The sequence below is a fragment of the Lepisosteus oculatus genome, chromosome 11, assembly GCF_040954835.1.
Source record: "Lepisosteus oculatus isolate fLepOcu1 chromosome 11, fLepOcu1.hap2, whole genome shotgun sequence".
NCBI classification, from domain to species: domain Eukaryota; kingdom Metazoa; phylum Chordata; class Actinopteri; order Semionotiformes; family Lepisosteidae; genus Lepisosteus; species Lepisosteus oculatus.
In genome coordinates, this window is record NC_090706.1 from 38236930 (window position 1) to 38258860 (window position 21931).

At 40.5% G+C, this 21931-nt stretch overlaps 1 protein-coding gene across 2 annotated transcripts in view; it reads right to left on the minus strand.

Moving 5' to 3' along the window:
• Nucleotides 1-21701, minus strand: part of ergic1 (endoplasmic reticulum-golgi intermediate compartment 1) — a 28639-nt gene extending 6938 nt beyond the window's left edge. Inside the window, exons 1-4 of one of the 2 annotated variants that reach the window (XM_006632065.3) lie at nucleotides 21590-21701; nucleotides 10518-10579; nucleotides 6648-6720; nucleotides 3984-4078 (exon numbers count right to left, since the gene is read on the minus strand). In XM_006632065.3, the coding sequence (XP_006632128.1) occupies nucleotides 3984-4078; nucleotides 6648-6720; nucleotides 10518-10579; nucleotides 21590-21609 (250 nt within the window). In that variant the 5' untranslated portion in view covers nucleotides 21610-21701. Of the gene's footprint in view, nucleotides 1-3983; nucleotides 4079-6647; nucleotides 6721-7359; nucleotides 7489-10517; nucleotides 10580-21589 lie in introns of those variants that run through there. The other variant, XM_015349890.2, reaches the window with a different exon arrangement.
• Between the last annotated feature and the right edge of the window lie 230 nt (nucleotides 21702-21931).

The window sequence follows — 21931 nt, forward strand, 5'->3', positions numbered from 1 at the left end:
ACAATACATCAATAACAATAGAGGAGACCGTGGAAGGTGGTACTAAGAAGAGCAAAGGGGGGAAGAATGGAACCAGTTAAGTAAAGGCTTTTCTGAAGAAGAAGGTATTGAGTCTGGATTTGAAGGAGTTTAGAGGAGGTGACTCTTGGATATCCTTGGGCAAAGAGTTCCAGAGCTTGGGGGCATAGCAGGAGAAGGCCCTGTCGCCCATACAATGTAGACGGGGGACAGTGCTTGGGGGACAGTAAGGAGGGCAGAATTTGAAGAGCGGAGGTTGCGAGGTGGGGAGTAGGGCGTTAAAAGTTCAGACAGGTATTGAGGTGCCAAGCCATATATTAGAGTAATGGCTGGAATCTGGTAACCTAGCCTTGTGCTGCCTGTATCAAAAGGTATTTTAAAAAAACAAAGCTGATTTGTATTAGCACCTGTCCATCTACTTTCCTCCCACAATGTGTCAAGAGAAGAAGTAATAAACTTCAAAGGACATGACAAAACTGTCCTAAAGTGTGAAAGAAACCAAATAAGATCACATAACACAGGAAGCTGTGCTGTACAGAAGTGTTGGGAAAGCCCAGCAGTTTGTCTGCTGACCAGGCCCAACATGGCATTACTCTATGTATTGAGCTCAATAAAGGAAAGCACACAAGGCAAGAATTGCCCACACCAGGCACCCAGACACAACAAAACAGAAAACGGACGACTCAGTAACCACTTTGTCAAGGCTCATGCAAAGTGCTATTTCTGGCACCCTGGTGGCATAAAAAGCCTCTGCTCTGATGATGGAAAGTCAATAACCTCTTGTATCACTTATTACTGTACATTCAAAAGGATGCCAGAGCCTGAAAGGCAATTCATCTCAGTTACAGCAAGGTCATTTCTATTTTTGTCTATCTTCCAGGCTCAGAATAAAAAAAAACAATCTTATCTTACTTCCTGTAAAAAAAAAGTGATTAATGTGTGTAAAAGAGACAAGGTTTCCCTGTTCTAAATCAATGACGCATTATTCATTCAGATTGTTTTCCAATGAAGTAATTAAGATGCATATATTATCTTCATAAATAGGGTTCTTCTCATGCACTGAAGCATGCTTTAGCAAACTGTTAAATGTATACAAAAGCAAGATTAAGAAAAAGGTTGTATCTTTCCGATACACTTTGTATTTTTTAGACATCTGTGCAATAGATTTATTTTCCTTATAGGCATGGTTTACTCTGAAGCACAGAAACTCACAGTGAAGTTGACATTTAAAATGAACCAAGTTCTGGCCTCAACCCTAAAGTAACAGTCACTTAGTCTAACAAAGTATTAGTTAATGGCATAAGAATAATTACCTTCTGCCCTTACAGTAAATTAAACGTGATGCCTGCGTCTCACAAAAACTATTGCTCCAAAAAACAGGAAAAAAATCCTGTGGAAAATTCATCATTTCTGATTTCCTTATCCCTCAATTGAGACAATCCTAAAAGTGAGCAGATTAAATAACGACCAACAAGTAACCATATACACCTTTTGCTACATACACTGTTTCTCTCTTGTCTGTTCTACATCTAAGGATTTTCTTTGGATTTTCTCCTCTTCCACTCTAGCTTAGATGGTTTTAAACAGAACTAAGATATCCTACCCAAAGGTGTAGGACTGAGGGATCCCACTGATGTCTATGGGGATGTTGGCCCAAAGCTGTAATCACCACTGGAGAGAAACCTGCTGGGAGCAGTCTCTCATAATCTGGTGAAGCAGTGAATTAAATGTGGCAAACCTCACATTTCCTTTTACAAACGAAGCAGTCAATACTTCTCAGTACTTACACGTGCACACATTCCCCTGCGTGTCATACATCTTCAAAATGGTATATCACCCCACACAGGAGGGGAAAGTTTAATTTCCTTGAGGTGAGCAGGTGATCAGACTTCAGTCCCGCACTACAGGAAAACAGGTGAAGACTTAAACTTACACCCTCTGGCCTGCCCGGTGAAATAACGTAACTGGCACAAACGGACGCTTGTACTGTTTCTTTCTGAGGGAAACGGTCAGGGAAAAGAGAAATCATCCTCCCGCTGGAAGGGCCCTGCCTGGGCGTAATCATTTTACTGTAAAGAGTGACTAAAGCAGTTTCTCAGCATTAGTCACTGTACAAATAATTGCAAAAAATCGTATAATTCATCCCTTTCCTGACTGAATATTTATTAAAGGAGCATGGCATTTATTTCATGGAGAGGACTGTCGTATGAATTAGACAACTGAACTGCAAACAGGATTTTCTCTTTATTTTCTTTTAACATTTCATTGTCACACTTGTATAACCAACAAAGTATCATTTTATTCGGATACCTCGATTTATGCGCACTCATTTGATATTATGCCACAGTTACACAGAACAATGCAGGCATGGATGTCTGGAACTTTCAGTCCTTCAGTATTTCCAAGTCACAGAATTTCTACAGTTCACGACCCATCCTACTCATTTGTTTTGTAAGAAAACACGTTTAGATCACCAACATAATCACCACAATCTTGCAACAACTCAGTCTGCAGTAACATCTATCTGTGGTTATACTCGACAATATTACAACAAGGGCTGAGTTATCACCACACTCAGGGGACTGTAGCAGACAGGACATCACTGCACTAGGCTTTCGGACAGCCCCATGCGTCTGTGAACATAGCTATAATGTACGCAAGTTTGCTTTGCTGTGACGAAACTCACAATACTGATGAAAGTTCACGCCATTTCACTTCCATCTGGTTTTGTGGACAGACTGTCATGCAGCTTTCTACATGGATGGGATAACGACACTGAGGTCAAACCCTGAACAACAGGTCTGGAACACAAACCTGCCCTGCCTGTGCGCAATGGCTCCTTGTAAATCCACAATTATTGTTTATTTCAAAATTAAACCTTGTGATTTTACAGCATAGGTAACTGAAGACAGAGGACTAAGACCCTGTCCTGTGGTTGGGTTGTGTTAAGAGTGAAAGCAGCAGGCAGGTCAGCACTTGACCAAAAGATGCACTTCCTTTACAGATTTCAAGGGAAGCTATTAGCAAATAATGAAACTCCCACATAAGGCTGGTTTCCTACTTTCACAAACTTAAAATGAGGAACTACTTCTCATTTTTCCTCATACATTTCTATAAGTGTGGTTTAAAATTTTAAGAACCCCTAGGATGTGAAAAAAATTAATTCTAACTTATACGCTCACCACACTATCACTATCAAGAAACATTCATGCATGTTCATTTCACATATTACCCATTATGATCTGTCACAAAGTTTAGTTTCGAGGCTGAGTAACAGTTAAGAAATGAGACAGTGTTTACTTCTGCCCCTGGCACACAGCACTGAACCCTGCCTTTGATTTAACAGCACTGGACTGAGCGCAGCTTTGTATGTGGAATTTCTGAGTGATGATGCGGCAAAGAAAAAATACTGAAATCCATCAGGAACCACAAGTAGATGGGACCTGAGAAACCAGCGATCATTGATCATTGATCATTGGTCTTTTATTGGGAAAAGATCTCAGCTCTTTTATCTGAGGCTCCTGAAAAAACTACAAGTCCATAACTTGTAAAACTGCCATAGTATGTCCATCTTTTTTTAAAACGCAAGATGAAGATCCTTTAGTTTTTTTCAGGTTTGGATGGAGACACTCACAGATGTTCACAATACACACCGGAAGCAAGTTTGAGGTTATGTATATGTAGGATATGTAGAAATTTACATGGTAGGTTTCATTCCATCCATAACCTCCAAATTCATAAGCACAGAATTAAGCATGTGGAAAAAAAAAATCAACCTTTTGCCATTTTGAAGCAAAAGTGGGCTATTCTTCTATTAACAGTACATTAAACCAGACTTTAAACCAGAACTGTTTTATTTTAGGACTGATTCACAATACAAAATAAAAACCAGCAATACAATTGTATAAGCAATACATGTATTTAGGCGTTTAGAGAAAAGAGATGTATTTTATATATATACTCACGATCACAGTTCAAGTTTGGCAAACTGATGTTTAAACTCACATCTATCTTCCCTCCACTGTCCTTATCTGGGTCGTCCACATACAGTTCATTTACTCTGTGGAAAACAGAAATGTCAAATAAACTTACTGAGTCACTGAAACTCACACAAAATGTGCTTAAGACCATGTCATACAAAAACTCCAAGAATTCAGAGAACATGTTTAATTGTTAACTGAAACAATCAGTTTTTCTGCATAACGTTTTGCCCTACAGTTCAAGATCCTTTCAAAACCCCAAGATCTTCTGTGTTTGACTTTGGTTCTTCCTATATTTTCTCCATAAGAGGATCAATGCTTTCCCTAGAAAACACAGAAGGTTTTTTTAAATGGAGATACGTGGACCTCTTTGGCTTTCTATGCAATATCTTGCTCTAGAAAACAATGGCACAGCAATTAGGGCAGTAGCTAGGCTCATTGAGTGAGGATTCAGGAGTAAATTACACATCTCTTCACTTTTATCATGTAAAAGTTTGAGTTTAGGGCTTTTGAATCATTTTGAAACTGAAGGTTGTGGTTTCAAATCCTGGAAGGTGCATTACTATTGTACCACTGACCAAGGGGATTTCTCCAGGAAAATGCCCTGCTGGATAAATGGACAATAAATGAAAATCACTTTAGATGAAAACATCAGGCAAATAAATCAATATGTCATCTATCCATTGTTTTTCAATAACCACCATTGCAAAGCAGGGCTGGAGCCTAATCCTGCACACACACACACACACACACGGGACAAATTAGAGATGGCAACCTTTGAGGCTGAGGTGAGGGGAAACTGGAATACTCACAGAACGAGAGCGCTGCTGGGCAGCACAAAGTGAAACTGGCCCTGCCACAGTACATCTCACCAGGTCATCAGGAAGGCCACAGAGAAATAGCTTTCTTTACGATCAGTTAAATGTTTTATACACCGAAATGAGTGTCCAATCATGAGGTAAATCGATTTCCTGACGGAGCATCACAAAATAAAGAATGGCTCGTTGCCTCATACAGTAGTAATTACATTAGCAATGTGTTCCAGAGTCTTGTCACTACTGAGATCACTGCTTAACATGCCATTAATATCCTCACTCTTGAGTATTCTTATTGTTAATTGCTGGCACAGTAAATAAGCACATAGCGTAACGTGGGGTGTATCTTTCTGTACTGTGCCAAATTACATTTTAGAAAAGCCTTTAAACAAAATGTTTGCATATTTCACATACAGTGAAACTATAAACTATGCCCAGTTGTATACATAATGGGGTATGTACAGCCATTTTGTTTGCATATTTGAATCATCTTATTTTAATGTTTCAATGAATTAAGCTGCTATTTTAAAGAAGGCACAGTAATAAACTGGGTACAGACAATGTCGATGTGAATCAATAACACAAAAATAAATCCAGTTTCTTCTGTGAAAATGTGCACTCAGTATCTATGTAGGGCGAAACAGAAAAGTCCTGACAAGCTGTTGAAACTCTAATTGGGCCAGAACTCATCTTGGTTTCCATGGAGTTAAGTGGACTGGAGAGCATGTGATCCCCCTGGATGTGACACTGGTTTATCACAGGGATTTAACTCCTAGTAATGCTGTTTCTTAATCACATAGCTGGGTGGACGAGCACCCCTGGGACACAGTCCCTCAACAGCAGGGACTCAAGCCCACAACCAAGCAGATATGAGCCTAGAAACATACCAGTGCTGCCTCAATATCTATGTACCAGCGCTTAAATACAGCTCAAACCACTAACCAGTCTAATAGAAGTGTCAAGTTTCAAATTAACCCCAACTCTTTGTTGTTGGAACTGCCTAACCTAAATATTTGCATGGAACAAAAGGGAATGTATTGGCAACAGCTCCACCTGGGAGATCTTAAAAGTTTGCTTCCCATAAACACAGCAACCTCACACAGAAAAGGTCCAAGAAAAGCTATTTCTTTTAGCGTATCCAAACCCTCTTACACAGATGGAAAAAACAAGCAAGCATGAGTATCTTTTGAAGCTTTTGCAAAGACTATTTTTAAACCTAAAAATTAAACAAGAGCTTGACTTATTAGAGCCACATTCGTCTTCCTGTGATCGTGCACTGTGAGTACATAATGACGACCAGGGAAGTGGCATTCAGATTGAACAGCAGCCCAGGCAGCAGTGTGTGAAACCAGAAGTAACAGAACCTTGCAGATGAAAAGGCTCAGATAACACAGTACAGATCTGACTTGAAGGACAATCAGTGCTCTTTCTCTGTTAACTGTTCCAAAATGCTGAAGACAGGAAGACGTATTTCTACATTTCATAATGTAGAAAAGTGCTCAAAAACAGTAGCATGATTGTTTAGTTTTTAAGATATTGAAAGCAAATAATAACATATGTAATAATATATGTCCAAAACACCCAAGACAAATAAGTTTGCAGGAACAAGACTTTGTGTACCCTATAGGGCCAGATGCAGCTGCTAAATTGCACCTGGGATATTTACATTGCGAGCGCAGGAAAGCTGCTCAGTTCTACTGCATTGGTGTGTGGGATGTTGACTTTAATCCAGCGGGGAGCTGTGTCTATACTCACACATGCACGTACATACACTCACACGCCTGACTGGGTAAGCACTGAACTGTTAATGGCACGTGGCCCGAGTTATACATACATTTCTGTGGCTATGAATCCTGTGAGCTCGGACAGGAACAGAAAGAGCATGAAGACACAGCAGCAGATTGAAACTGGGGAGGAGAGGAAAAAAAAAACACATATTAAATTTAAGACACAAATTCAGCAGTCTCAGTCTCAGTACCCCATGTTAAAAGGATGGAATTTTTTATCCAGGTATAACTGGATGGTTGCTATGTGTACATTAATGGACCCCTCTGTTACCTTCAGGCTGCCTATCCATTATTGCTGCACTGTGCTGAAAACAAACCATGGTATTCTGCAATACCAAACTGTCAATTTTCCAACTCAGTCACTTGATTCCCCGAAGAGTTTGCAGAAGGAGGGTAATTTACTTCATAATGACCTTCTACCCCCAGAAATATTGTTCTCTGCTGGAGCAGCACTAGGAGGTACATGAAGAATTTCTAGATAACTTTGGTGACGTAACTGCTATGAGCTAAGACCACTGAAAAAAAGAACTGAAATGATACACTGTTACAGAAAGACCCCCCTTCTTCTTCATAATTCTGTGATCAGGCAATAGCTAATTTCCCTAAAACAACTCCCTGACTCATGAGTCGGGTTGTAAGGCATGCAGTGCATTACCTACACCTACTGTATAATTATTACAACACCAGGAATGATCCACTGAAAAACAATGTGAAGGAACATAACTTCCGCTAGGGAACTGCAACACACTTCGTAATCACCTTTCTGAACAGCGATGTCACTCCACAGTCATCAAATGCAGGGCTGTGCCAACAAAGATCTCAGAAGACTACAGCAAAATGAAATTAACAAGGTCCATAAAAAGTCAAAATGTGAGCAAAGCAAAACCAGTGCAAGCTTCATTGCAGGGCAAAACCAGTTCTTAAATAAAAACTGTGTGTGTGAAGTTTAAAGAACAGAGATGACTCATGTTGTTTAAAGCTTCATTTAGTTGCTGAAGGAAGAAGGAACAGACACTGTCAAAGCAGTGTGTTTCCAGATGTAAGCATTCCACTGAGGCCGATGGTGTTGTAAGCAGTTTACTTTAGCAGAACTCAGTATGAATATGTGCACAAAGGAGAACAGAGTGTCCGAGGGCCAGGCTTACAGAGCAGAGACACGGTGTTACGACTTAAACAATGCCTGGCATCCTTCTTAAAGAAAAGCGATGAAGAAAGACTGAAACAAGCCACGATTTTCAATTTATACTCATGCATCTGTTGACTGGATCACAGTAATAAGTTCATCGCCCCCTGCATTCTGAAACTGTCTCTCCTCAACATTGCCTAAGGCCCTTCTTAAGATGACTGGTTCTTATATCACTGATGATTGGAGGTTAAGGTGCTCATCCTCACATTTATCGATCACACAAGGATGGAGAGCAACCAGAAGAGTGTGTTGTTATTCTGAAAGATCAAGGGAATTTAATCGTGGATAAGTCTGGAAAAGGACTGATCAAATCAAACCAGGGGACAAATCAGCAACAACAGAAGCTCCCAGGAACACAAGTGGATGTTATATGAGAACTATTCAGTACAGAACACAGGAGACAGTATTACACGGAGGACTACATACAGGAACCAGCTACTGTTGTAGCTGGAATATTTTATGGAATGTGGATGGAATTCTTAGATAGTTAAATTACAAACTGAACAAGATGGGCCAAGTGGTCTCCTCTTAGTTGTAACCTTTCTTTCCTAAACCAGCTAGAGAGGATTATTTTCTGTCTTTATTAACTGTAACGAAGTATGGTTCCTGAGCTGAAGTATGTGAAAATCTTTACTAGCCATCTCTGCAATTTGAGCCATGATCCCACTAACCTTTCTGCTCATGTCCTTTCAGCGATTCCAGGACATGATTCCGAAAGACATCAGAAGCCAAGATTTACCTAAAACTGGAGAGGCAGCTTCCACCTCCTCTCAACAAGGAACACTTTCTCTTGCAAATCTCTCCATTCTCTTACAAGTTTCAGCTCTTCACACCTCTCCCTCAAATCTCCTTGGGTCTGGACACCCTTTCTCACCTGCTCTGTTTGGCTCCATAGCACCGCTCCACTGTCTCCTTGAAGAATCACCACACATTTCTTTTTACTTTTCCACATGGAACTAAGCTCTGCTTGTTCCTTTCCATTTTTCACACACATACTGGGAAACAGCCATCAGGGCTATCAGCATCTGAAAGCAACCTGGTACGCAGTGCCAACGACTGCTTCCTTACTCGACTTGGCAGAACACATACTACAGGGGAATGCTTTGAAGGATGCTTTTAATCTTTACAAGTGTCCCAAACAAAGGTTTAGAATGGTGGGAAAGTAAATTACAAAGAAATGGAGAGTTACAGAATCACGAAACAGAGCAGGATAAATATGGGACAGAAAACACCTGGCACGTTCACGGCTTCTGTTTGAGGCTCAAAACAGATTCATCGCAAGAGTCAGTAAATCAAAGGCTATAATTTAAATCGAGGGATGTTGTTAAAATCATGCACAATGCACTAATACGTCAACATTTACAATTAATGTAAAATCATGGTCAATGCTACAAAACTATGTATAGTTACCACCTGCTTTATTGATCATTCACTTGTTGGACAAGTGCTGTAAAGCTATTAGAAAATGGAGTTCGACTGACGACTAGAATACTGGAATTGATCTCGGATCAAATTTGTTCAGTCTTTCCTTTGTAACGGTTGGTCCACAATGTCTAGAGCTGTCCCTCTCCTGCCCTGCTCTGCTCTGTGCCAATGTGAGTGGCCGTCTCAGACTTGGAGGAACAGGGCAAGTGACTTGAGGATTAACACGACATTATAAACTACGTTTGCTGCATTGGGAAATGTACAGCCCACCCCGGTGAAATGTGAAAACGATAAGTAAAAATTATCAATCTTACTCAAAAGAGCAAAATACAAAATATATTTTATATGATACAATCTATGAAGTCTCAAGGACTGTAACAAAGACTTACATATTAAGTTTCTAAAATATACCGCCAAACCCTAACTGAAGTATATTTAAAAATAATAACTACTATATTAATAAAACATTCCAGTAACAAGCAGCAAACCCTCCATAAACACACACACATTCCTTCTCATGAAAGGCAAATGGCAAACTGAGTGTTTAGAATGTAACCGGTCTTAAATTGTGTTGCTGCCAGGTTTCCCCACCTCTGACCCCCACTGGTCTGGCAACTCACTGACCATTAAAGACTACCGACACACCTGCAGGACTGCAGCCTCTTTGTGACGGTTCCCCTGGGAACGCACTCGAACGCTGGTCTGAAACACTGTTCTCTAGGATATTGTCACTCGCATTTGCCAACATGCCATTTTTTGCATATTTTGAGGGCTGTAAAGTAGGGTAAATCTACAAATTACATTATAGTATATTACGGTAATTTTTCCATTTCTGGTTTCGTAATATCTGGGTCATCCTCAGGGTGGGGCTGTTTCTACAGCTGCCAGATACACAGGCCACTCCCATGCAATTGTAGGAGGTACAGAAACTTGAGACTCATCCAGTGAGGAAGAGCTGGTGACCGTTAGCTGACTCAAGACAGAGTTAAACCCCTGTGCTTGCAACAGCACAGGACATTGATGCGAATGACAATGACCAAGAGCTCTGTGTCACAGAGTTCTTAATGAATAATCAATCTGTTACCGCTAAGAGTTGAGACAAAGTAGCAGCTGGAAAGGGGCCATTTTTGTACTTCCATTGAGCGAAGATGGCATTAAAAGTAATGAGGTCACTAAGACAGCAGTAACTCCTACATTTACCATTCTGACAGTGTAGCATTTAAACAGAAAAACATAGATCAGAGTGCCTGCATTAGGGAGTATGTTCAGGCAGGGTGGGGACACACTGCTCTGGCACAACACTTACTGAAGGCTCCTGTGTATGTTGGCTGTGTCAGGTCCTTGGGCACCTTCCTGTAGATGTCAAATCTGTGGGGGCACAAGAAAGACAAAAGACAGAAAGTAAACAGAGTGCCTGCGAGCAAGCCGTGTGTAAAAGCACACCGTGTTCCCAGTGAAGCACGGCCATATTACTGTAGTGCTGTGGAATGTTCAGTCTGGCAAAGAGCCACCTGTAGGCCTGGGGCTAAAGAGACAACAACAATCTGTTTCAAGTTAGGTGTGCAGTACATTTCCCCCTAAAAATCCTTCATACTTGTAGAAAGGTGAAGAGAAATTTCCCCAAAAGGAAGTATGAGCATATTAGTATTCCATCCATCAGTTATGACTAGTTAATTTATTCTGTCATTTTTAACCAAAAGCAACAATCATTTGCACCCATTGACACCCAGCTGGGTGTTCTACTGTTTTTACTGCAGCAGTCCGAGTGAAGTGTTTTGTTCAAGGGGGCAGCTGCAGTGTCTCACCCAGGAATCGAATCCATACCCTTTCAGTGGCGGACCCGAAGCCCTGGCTACTGCAGCCCACACTGACATGGTCAGAGAGGATTCTACTCTTAGTGCAACACCAAATGGAACCGTCTGCCGTCTTCCATCTTCCATTGCAGTCATCTTAAGCAATAGACCAAGGGCAAACACCCTAGGGTTTGTCATCATACAGCTTTAGATGACCACTGAACATATGGCAACACTTACTCAACCTTTTCCACCACACAAAAGAACAGAACGCACTGTTACTGAGGGTTTGAAAAGGACTCATATTTCTCAATCTACCCCCTTTGCATTTACTGTGGAAAAACATTTTCTCTGGTCAGCTTGAATTAGTTTCCTCCTTCCCATGTAAAATATCATGATTTGTCCCAGAACAACACTTCAAACTTTTTAGCAACAGATAGGATGTTTTCAATGTTGCTGTGAACTGAAGTCAGCAATTGTCTTTTTATGGCAGTGTAGAGTTCACTTGCAGGACACAATCTTAAGTTTCCGACACTTAAATGGGTGTCTTAAAATACAAGATTTAGAATTGCACCATACACCGACTTAAAAACAGCAACAAATGAAGAACTTCCAAAAAATGAGCACAGCTGACTTCATATAAAAAAAGACTCAAGCCCCATACAGTTTAATCATCCGGCAAAAATAAAGTCAAGGGAATAAATGACAAAAGACAAAACTGCCAAATATATCCTTTTTGTTTTGCAATTGTTCTAATGGCTCAACTGCAGAACTATTTAATCCCCACACACTGCTGCTTTTTCTAAGCCTTCCCTTTTTTGGCCTGAACTCTCTTCTCCAGAACCTTATACTCCCTCCTGATCCCAAACATCCACATCTGTTCAGATTCCTTCCACTACACTAATCCAGGCTGACGCAAGGCGAAGACGGAGAGGAAGCAGGGAGACTTCCTGTCCAAGCACACACCCCCGCTGTGCGTCTCAAAACAAGCCCCCCTCTCCTTCGCGCAGGTTGGATTAGCCTGTTCTCATGAGCGCTGGGAAACGGAAGACACAGCCCTCTAGCCCTCTGTACTCTGCTCACCAAGTTGCAGCACACATTTGAGAACAGACGGGCAGTTTAATCTACTTTTTACTCAAATTGGAAATGCCAGGTATTTTTAGCAGTTTTTGAATATCGCATTTGCATGGTTCCACAAAGCCGATGTTCGTAGCCATCCAGTGTCTCCAACTGTGAACGTGTACAGCTCCGGTCCTTAAATACCCCAGGGTCTTTCATTAAGTTATTCCACTTAAACTGTTAATAAACTAAACAAACGGTCTCCTAAACAGAGTCAATGTAATCAGATTCCCAGGGTCTTAAAACTTTGAGAGACTGCTGTACTACAGCCCTGCTCCAATGTGGACTTCACTAGCTCTAGAGGGAGATGACTGCTCTGGGTGTGAGGGAAGACCTCATTGTTAATACACCCTCATCTTTTGCTTGCCTTCAATACTGTGCGACAGTTTTCATTCTGAATCCAAGTTCACATCTGACTGGGATTCAGTTGGGTACTTTCATTTGCAGTACTTCCTTGGCTGATTTGTTGTTTTTTTTTTGTAGTTTGCATTCCTACATTTCTTTGGGGATATTAATAACAACTAAAGCATTCTGCCTCGAAAAGTTGGGAGGAGTCACCAAATCACTAAGTGAAAGTAGATGTGCCCAGAAAAGACTGGATGAGGGAATAAAATTCTATTCAGTGAGAAAAAGTGCCAAATACATAAATCCATATTTCCTTGGAAGCAATGATAACAAATGAAAAATAAAGGAGGCTGTTCCAGCTTTTCTCCACATCTGAAACTAAGATTCAACACACCAAAAAAAAGTATTATAAAGAGGCAGCAACGTTTCGGGAAACCACGATGCTTCTGAGAGGAAGGCTCTCTGCAGTGGCTTCATATTTACAATGCTAAGGTATCAATATGGCCTCGTCTGTATTCTCCAGTGGTAGTTTAAGAAAATGCTTTAGATAAGATTGTATGAATATGGATTTAATCAATATTCAAATTCTAATTAAAGGTTCTGCAGAAAGTTAATTAAGCAGCTGTCACGACCCAGTTTTCTGTAAAAGTCATTCCAGTACCCCCATATGAGACTTGTTTACATCTGGACATCTGGTCTTAAGCCAAAATAACAGAGATTTTAGCTGCAACTTCCATAACAAAACATAACCCTAACTAGATCACTAAAGCGACTACACAGCTAACCTTTCAATTACAATGAACATGAAACTCATCATTCCATATTTCTTATTAAAATGATTTTTATTTCTTAAATGCTGCCACAACATTTGAATGTCAGATTTTTCCGCTGCTATTCTTACTATAGAGTGGGAAATGCAAATATATTTTTAGCACAGAAACCGGTGATCTTTGTAGTTCTAGGCACAGAGAGAAAACTCCTCAGAACACACTGTTCCCTGCTAGTCCCTGCATAAACAGTGACTGAGCTGCTACTACAAGATAGCCACTCCATTCAGTCATGGAACAGTTTGCTGAAGACCCCAGGCTTATGGAAAAGGAAGCATTGATTTGCTCATCCTGTACAGCTACCTGGACTTACATTCCAAAAGAAAGCACACAGTCACATTTTCTTTATTAAAATACACCAGTTCCTTTCAAAAACTCAGAAATACTTGCCACTCTGTGGTTTTAATACAGTTATAACCAGCACAAATTAATTTTGTAGCTTGTTTTAATTATTTTTTTCCAACTGGAGGAAAACATATACTGTACCACCAGGACTTTTGACGTACCAAATGCATATTGTTTTTTGCTCATTTGTTTTTGTAACATGGAACAGAAGCGTGTTGTTTCTGTGTCTATATTACCATGCACATCTTATGCCACTGTAACATTTTCAAAGAACACTAAGGTGAGAAAAAAAACCCAATGAGCACTTTCAGGTTCAGCTTTTGACGCTGGGTCAAAGTCACAAACTGCAGCTTTCATAAAAGAGCAGGGCATCTCATTAGGAACTGCTTATTGTTACTATGACAATATTTCCCTCTGTAGCCAAGACAACAATTCAGAAATAAACCAGCATGGCCTTATAATGCCAGCTGTAATCCTCAAGCTCTACAAACAGAACCATCACCCACCACACAGCCTCACCACCAACTGTCAGCAAGGGGATATCTCTCTCAGGAGCAAGAGAGAAATGTGCCCGGACACTGCGTGGAAGCTGGATTCAAGGCCACTCTCAAGTCCCCCAGTTGACAAACACAAATCTAAACCACTGACAGGATGACAGGAGGCCCAAAGCAAGTCAATAAATTAATGGGGTTTGGGAGATGTGCAGGATATATGATAACCAATCGAAACCACAGCAGCTGCTTAACAATTGTCCACATAAATTATACATATATACACACACACACACAAACACAGCTATGACAAAATAGCAATGCAAAAAGTAATATCAGTGTCAACCATGCAAGAGCTCTGACAGAGACACCCGCTGACAAGGGTGGTATTTTTACACACCAAGCTCACTGAGCAAACTAGGAACGTCCTTCCCTTTGAGTGGCAGGTCATTTCAACACAGTCAGGGCACTCCATACTCCAAAAGGCAGTCAGTCTGGACAAGAATAAGGCACCATCAGGCAGCACAGCAGTCAGACCCTGTGTTTACACGGCGAACTTCCCGATTCCCAGGAATTGTCACGGACAAGGTTGGGTCTGTCTGGTGTGGCAGCCCCTTCCTGGTTAACCACGACTCCAGTGTGCTCACTAAAGCAGTCAAGCATGCATGAGAACACCAAATGACTGCAGGCCTTTAAAGTAAAACACACGGGAACTGATCATCAAGCTAGCAGCTAGATTAATATAAAACTATTCCTACTACTATGAGAGCTAATAATAAATGAATGGATTCCAATGAATGCAATTCCAGGTTCAACACTGCAGAGTGGTGAAACGCTATTGGTTTTAAAATTTCTTGTCTAACACGCAATGCTTGCTCAACACATAACATGTGCTTAATCAATCCTCTATGCTGTTTTGAGTTTTCACAACATAAAACCAAATAAAAATACAAAACCAGGACTAAAACAGAAGCGTAACTCGCTGTGCGCCGTCTGCAGCCCCATTCCCAGAAGGCTGTGAACACCTCTCCTGCGTGCTCTGCAACGTGCACAGCCCATCCTGTGCAAACCCACGAGCACGTGCAGGAAGCAGTTTATTGTGACAAATATTGACCCTTCTGTCCTGCGCCTTATGGCGAGAAGAACATCCAATAATTGCGAATTCTGAAAATGCTGTGTCCCAAACTTTGATGGCGTTTCACTGAATCGACAGGCAAAAAATCTTTTTTTTCCCCCAGTAATGTGTGGAAACAAAATGCAACTATGTAGTAACGGTCTAGTTATGTAGTAACTAGTCATTGATTTACTGATTTACAGTGGTCCAATTATTGTAGTCTCTTAGGTTCAGTGGCTACACTTTGGTAACAGAACAAATAAACAGTTGGTACAGGGGGCAATATCGCCATCTCAATCATCTCAAGATGTGTAAAATCCTGTCACGGTTCTTATTAACACGTGATATAAAATATCATGCATTTTATGAAACCAACTTTTGTCTTAGGCTTTTGAAGCACTATTTTGCTTAAAGCCTCACATTCAGTCATTCAGTTTTATTCACAGACTAACATTACTATCCATACCTGCTTAACAAGAATTCTCAGACTTCACTTGTTTATATTCCAAAGGAGCCGAATAAGAAGAAATCTTCAATGACCTTTCGTGAAATTACTGTACTGTAAACCTGAAGAAATAATGCATCATTATTTCTAATAATGCATTTTTAATATTAGATTGCTGTTGACACAATTGCACAAAACTCTATAATGTACAGTTTCATGTCAGCATACGCATTATGAAATGAAACAAACTGCAGAGTGAATTTTAAATACCGTGAAACAAATTCCCATGCCTGCACACAAGTCTTCCTGTTTTCCACTGTGGGCAAACTGCCACTCCACAACATGTAAATTTAACTGTCAGCTCGCATAGTGCTTGCTCACTTTTAAAGAACATTCCTCAGGTCTCAAAACCATATTGTCTCACAAAGAACAATCCTAAACTGAGCATTCTCTTTCTGTTCCAGCTGTGACCCCAACAGGCAGTGGGCACCAAACTGCTACAGATCTGTATTCAAACACTCAGTACTCTAATATCATTAATCAATCGGACTCTTTTGATAAAGAACCAAAGCTATTTCCTATTTATTGCAAAAGAAATGTGTGGGCAGTAGTCGATATCTCGTTAGGAGCACATGTATAAGACACAGTTCGCCAAAACTCTTTTAGCAGTTTCATAATTTGTCTGAAGCAGTCCACAAAAAAAAGTAACCCAAATATTTTGAAAACCACTTCGCCACTTGACATTACATCATACAAATAGGGAAGACACAAAAATCCAAAAAGATGTATGTTGCAGGAGGAAGTGATGCATTCTGACAACAGAATCATAACAAAATTGTGTTGCTATAGTTACTTTATTTCAGACTTATGAGATTTCCTGAACCACAGAATTGAGGACGTTAGGCAAACCTGCGACACAATATCTCTGACACAGACCTGGGAAGTAACAGCACTCCCAGAAACCTTTGCAATTTCCTCTCTAACAACACATTAAACATCTAATTTATAAAAAAACCACAGCCACAAACTGCTTGCTTAAATTGGAAATATCGCACTGTACATGACTAGCTGTATATTTAATTCCCATCCAGGCAAAATAAACAGAAGACATCTTGAATAAAAGCAGTTTTCAAGACATAGACCAAACTGCTGAACGGATCAGTCCCCGTCGGCCCCTGTACTTGACCACTGATTCAATGTTTTCAATTAATTCCTCAGCAAATAGCGCAGAAGCAGCACTACGGTACCCTAGACTAACAAGATAAACTGAAAGAAGCTACTTACTGTATATATAGATGTTACAAGGAACATATTTTAGGTTAATAAGTGTTTTTAAAAAAAACAAGCTAGCCTTGCTATGATTCATGAGATATGTTAAATATTCAATAGTTAATTCACTTTGTCCTTAACATGATGCTGGAAAGCAAAAATGTTGATGTTAAAAGTCTAAGTGGTTCTGCTTTCAAATGTTGTGCAATTTTGACATTCTAATGTATTGGCCTGTATTACAGAAAACAAAAGCAGATCGAGAGAGCTTTTTAAAATCTGCAAAAGACAGACACTGACAGTCTCTGTAGCCGTTAGCATGGCTCACTGTAACAAGGGAACACCCGCCTCAGGTGAGAAAGCAGGTGCGGCCTACAGATCCGCATTCATCAACCTTCAGATGAGAGGGCTGAGGGAGGCCGGTACCTACCGCTCCTTGGCAGAGCGAACAGGCAACATCTACGCCTCAGGCCACTGAACCACAGAAAATTAACCTTGAAAAAGACTTCAGACGAGGAGACATCGGAGAAAACAACACCTGAAGGTGAACACCCATTAAATTAAATTAGACAAATGAGATGATTTCTCTGGCGCTTGTCATTCATTACCAATAGAAGTCTCTCAAAAAAAACTGAGTAGGTTCACACATGCTCAGATAACTGCCCTGTGTGGTAGTTTGAACAGAAACAACTGAGCCCAATTTTGGCTCACACAATTATTCAACATCCAGGCTTATTTTAACTGAGCAGCGACAGAATGAAAGAAGTCAAAGGTTTTCCCTAATACGGAACTCTTACCCACACAAGGAGAGATCTTTCTACAGATAGACTAAACAGCTTTTTGCATTTTCATGATTAATTTGCCACCTACAGCAAATATTCAACTGGTCGACTGAGCTTTAAAGAATCCAAAGCATCTTATATATGCCTATGTTTTAACATGGGTTGGGGGGGACACTACAAACAGTCAGAAAAGTTCCCCAGATACACAGCACTGGGTTATGACTGAAAACTGATTCGGTATATCCACATACAAGCTCTTCCTTCAATACAATTCAATATCCATATTAGTTACAATTAATGACTGAAGGTTACTCTTGCGGGTCTTTGTTAATTAACCATTAAAAACCTCTGGGATCAATTCGTTTTAAGCGAGCTGAAAACTGAAAATGCTAAATGTAAAGAGATTGGTAAGCAAATAACCACACGTAACCAAAATCAAATTGGTTGGAGGATGTCCATCAGACTTAGCAAGTACTTTTCTCCAAAGTGTTTGCACTTCAAGACAAAACAGACAAGATATATAAAAACAAATAATACCAGAGTTATAACAGTTCAAACAAAAGACATTACTTAGCAAAGACCATATGAAAGGTGCATCTTTAAGCAAGATTCAGAAGTGACTTGGAAACGTATTTGATTGCCTCGGGCAGCAATCCAAATTACCCTTTACCCACAAAGCTTAGTCTCACCTTAAGATAAGACATAATAATAATAATAATAATAATTGCTTACACTTATATAGCGCTTTTCTGGACACTCCACTCAAAGCGCTTTACAGGTAATGGGGACTCCCCTCCACCACCACCAGTGTGCAGCCCCACCTGGAGGATGCGATGGCAGCCATAGTGCGCCAGAACACTCACCACACATCAGCTCTCAGTGGGGAGGAGAGCAGAGTAATGTAGCCAATTCATAGAGGGGGATTATTAGGAGGCCATGATGGGGTAAAGGCCAGGGGGGAAATTTGGCCAGGACACCGGGGTTACACCCCTACTCTTTTCGAGAAGCGCCCTGGGATTTTTAATGACCACAGAGAGTCAGGACCTCGGTTTTACGTCTCATCCGAAGGACGGCGCCTGTTTACAGTATAGTGTCCCCGTCACTATACTGGGGCATTAGGACCCACATGGACCGCAGGGTGAGCGCCCCCTGCTGGCCCCACTAACACCTCTTCCAGCAGCAACCTTAGTTTTTCCCAGGAGGTCTCCCATCCAGGTACTGACCAGGCTCACACCTGCTTAGCTTCAGTGGGTTGCCAGTTGTGAGTTGCAGGGTGATATGGCTGCTGGGATGTGCTACCGCAGTAGCACCAGGAATGTGCTACCGCAGTAGCACCTTCAGGGGACCAGGGATGCACCATTTAAAGCCTTAAATGTAAGCACCAGAATGCTTGATATAGCTCAGAATGCTCAGACATACTGTATAAGGTTTTGTTAAAACCTGAGCTTCTATGATATAAGCTTCCAAAAACAACAAAGAGGCAGAAATAGCCCCAAAATGTCTGACCTCACCTTACACAATGCACTAATGCTGGTAAGATTCATGCACTGCTTAAGACATGGCTTGATATTAACATTTCTATCCGCTTATTTTTGGGTTTGAACAGGCTGTGTTCAAACACTAAAATGTGTCAAATTGAAAGCATTCATATATGATCGCATAAGAGAGTTTTAGTGAATATCCCGGCTCACTGGGCCAACAACAGATTTCCAGTTCTCACAATTATTTGAATATATCCATCACTTTGGTATCCACGTGTTATGTATAATCATATATTATCATCCCTCTCAATGTACAAATACATTAATCATATAGCTGTAAAACTCAACCTGCAAACTAAAATCGCATAATAACAAGATTTCGTTATTTCGTTAAACAAGTCTAATACAGTCAATCAGCAGAGAAGGGAGAAATGAATCTACTGAAGCCAGACTGTACAAGCCCTGTGTGGAATTTAGCCAAGACACCAGACAGCAGGGTTAATACCCCTATACTTATGAACTGGGCCAGAGGATCCGTTATTACCCAGAGGTCACAACCTCAGTTTTAACTTCTAAAGCTTAAACATTAACATGCAGATTCTTCAGGATTTTTGAACCAATTTATTCTTATGTAATTGGCACATTCAAAAACAAGCTGTTGCCATTTCCCCAGGAGAGGACATCTGACATTGGCTAAACAGCACATTATCCAAACAGACACTTCCCTTTCAACAAATGCTAACAATTAGAGCTACAGCCCTCACTCTCAGAAAGTGCTCCAGTGCAGGAAACTCTTAATTGCAACTCGTAAATGCAGCCTATTGAATTGTAGCCCAGGGGCACACAAAAGGTGTAAAACAGCCCCTTCGTCACATTTTGCACAAGAGCACACTTGAAAAACTCATTTACAAGAGTGACTACCACCGTTCCAAACTAATGGCTATAGTAATGTGAAGTCAAACTGGTAATGCAAGCTTTTATTTGTTTTGGACTAACGATAAATGAATGCCATTGTCCTTCACACATTCTACAGAACAGCCACCACACTGAGGTAAGACACTAATTCATCACTCACCTGTGCTAAGCTTTGAACACGTGGCAATATCCTAGTTCCTGTTTCCTACTAGGATCCTGGATGTATGCTAATGATTCATTAGGACCACTGTGCTTTAAGCAAATAATAACTGGGAAGCGTTCCAAGTGCCATTTGATACCCTCATGATTTTTTTCTGTATCAGTTATTCTAATAGTTGATCATTGAAAAATTAAAAATATAAGTACTAGACACAAAGCTACAACTAGCTATAATCTATAGACACGGAACATGCTTTTCACTTTTTCTTTTAGTTATATACTGTAACTTCTAAACATTTGTTATTTGAGGAAAACCTTTAGAATAGGTGCCTCTCAAGACCTAGTCTTTAACAATCAATAATTATGTACCACCCATGATGACCCTGTATCTCATTTGATTTCTGTGTATTCACTTGAGTTCACTGTAGCACTGGAACCCAGTTAGTGACAGAGGGGTTTAATTAGCGTAACTAAAATGTGGTTCAAGCTCCAATTATGTGTATACGTGTTGCACTGTATACACCCTCAAAATTCTCAAGGTATTCAAATCAGATAGATGCTGTAAGATCTGGAAATAACTAGTAAACCACATGAACACAGTCAAGACTTACATTCAATAGATAAAATCATAGCTACATGGGGTAAAAGGGACAAACATTAACATTCACCAGCGACAAAACAGCATCCTCTACCTTTGATGAACTGAAATGCTAAAACCGCGCAGTTTCCACTCAGAGTCACAGTAATGAAAGCGACTCACTTCACAGCGTGATACGTTTTTATTTCTCGTACATAAAGATATTTGGGATTTTCAAAAGTTCATTGTGCAATTTTGAACTTGCAATGCAAAACAAAAACCAACATAGCCAAAATAAATGAAACCTCAAATGCAGCCTCAAAAATTAATGCTCAAAAGAAATAATCAGCTCCTAGAGACAGAAGGAAAAAATAAATGCCCTCCCACAACACTGTTTCTGCGATCCCCTGAATGAACCATAAATGAACTAGTTTTTAGATCTGTCTGCAGCCCTAGACACTTCACCCAATTTCAAAGATTTTAGATCAGACGTGTTTCTTTGATATTGAATCGCATACTTATTCGTTATAAATCAAAGTACGGGATGCATTTCGTCATAATAATTTCTTTTCTATACAAAAGGAGCACTGCAAGTTTGCAGAATGCAGTCTCCACAGGGGATGTCTAATGTCAGCCGCCTCACATAGCAAGCTTCCACAGATGAAGAATAAGCCACCCAGGCCATTCTGGGGATGGACACGGGCACCTGCAGTACTCACCTTCTGACATCGAAGGCCATGGTGTTGCATGTAGTAAATTGTAACACAAAGGAGAAATAAACTTAAAGGGACCACAGCTGAAATCTGCGCTTCTGTCCGCCGGCAGCTCACACCGGGGGTGACGTCACCATAGGACGCTTTGCAAAACTCCATTGGCTACTGACACGCGGGCGCTTGATTCTCCTTCCGCTCCGTCTTTAAAGGGACAGTAACAGGCCTGCATACGGATATGTACTTTAATTAAGCATTTAGATTATTTGGCTCATTGTAAAAAGGCTTTTTTTTATTTGAACGCAAGTTATTCAAAAATATTTAAACGTTTCTTCGTCTTAGTGTTGGTAA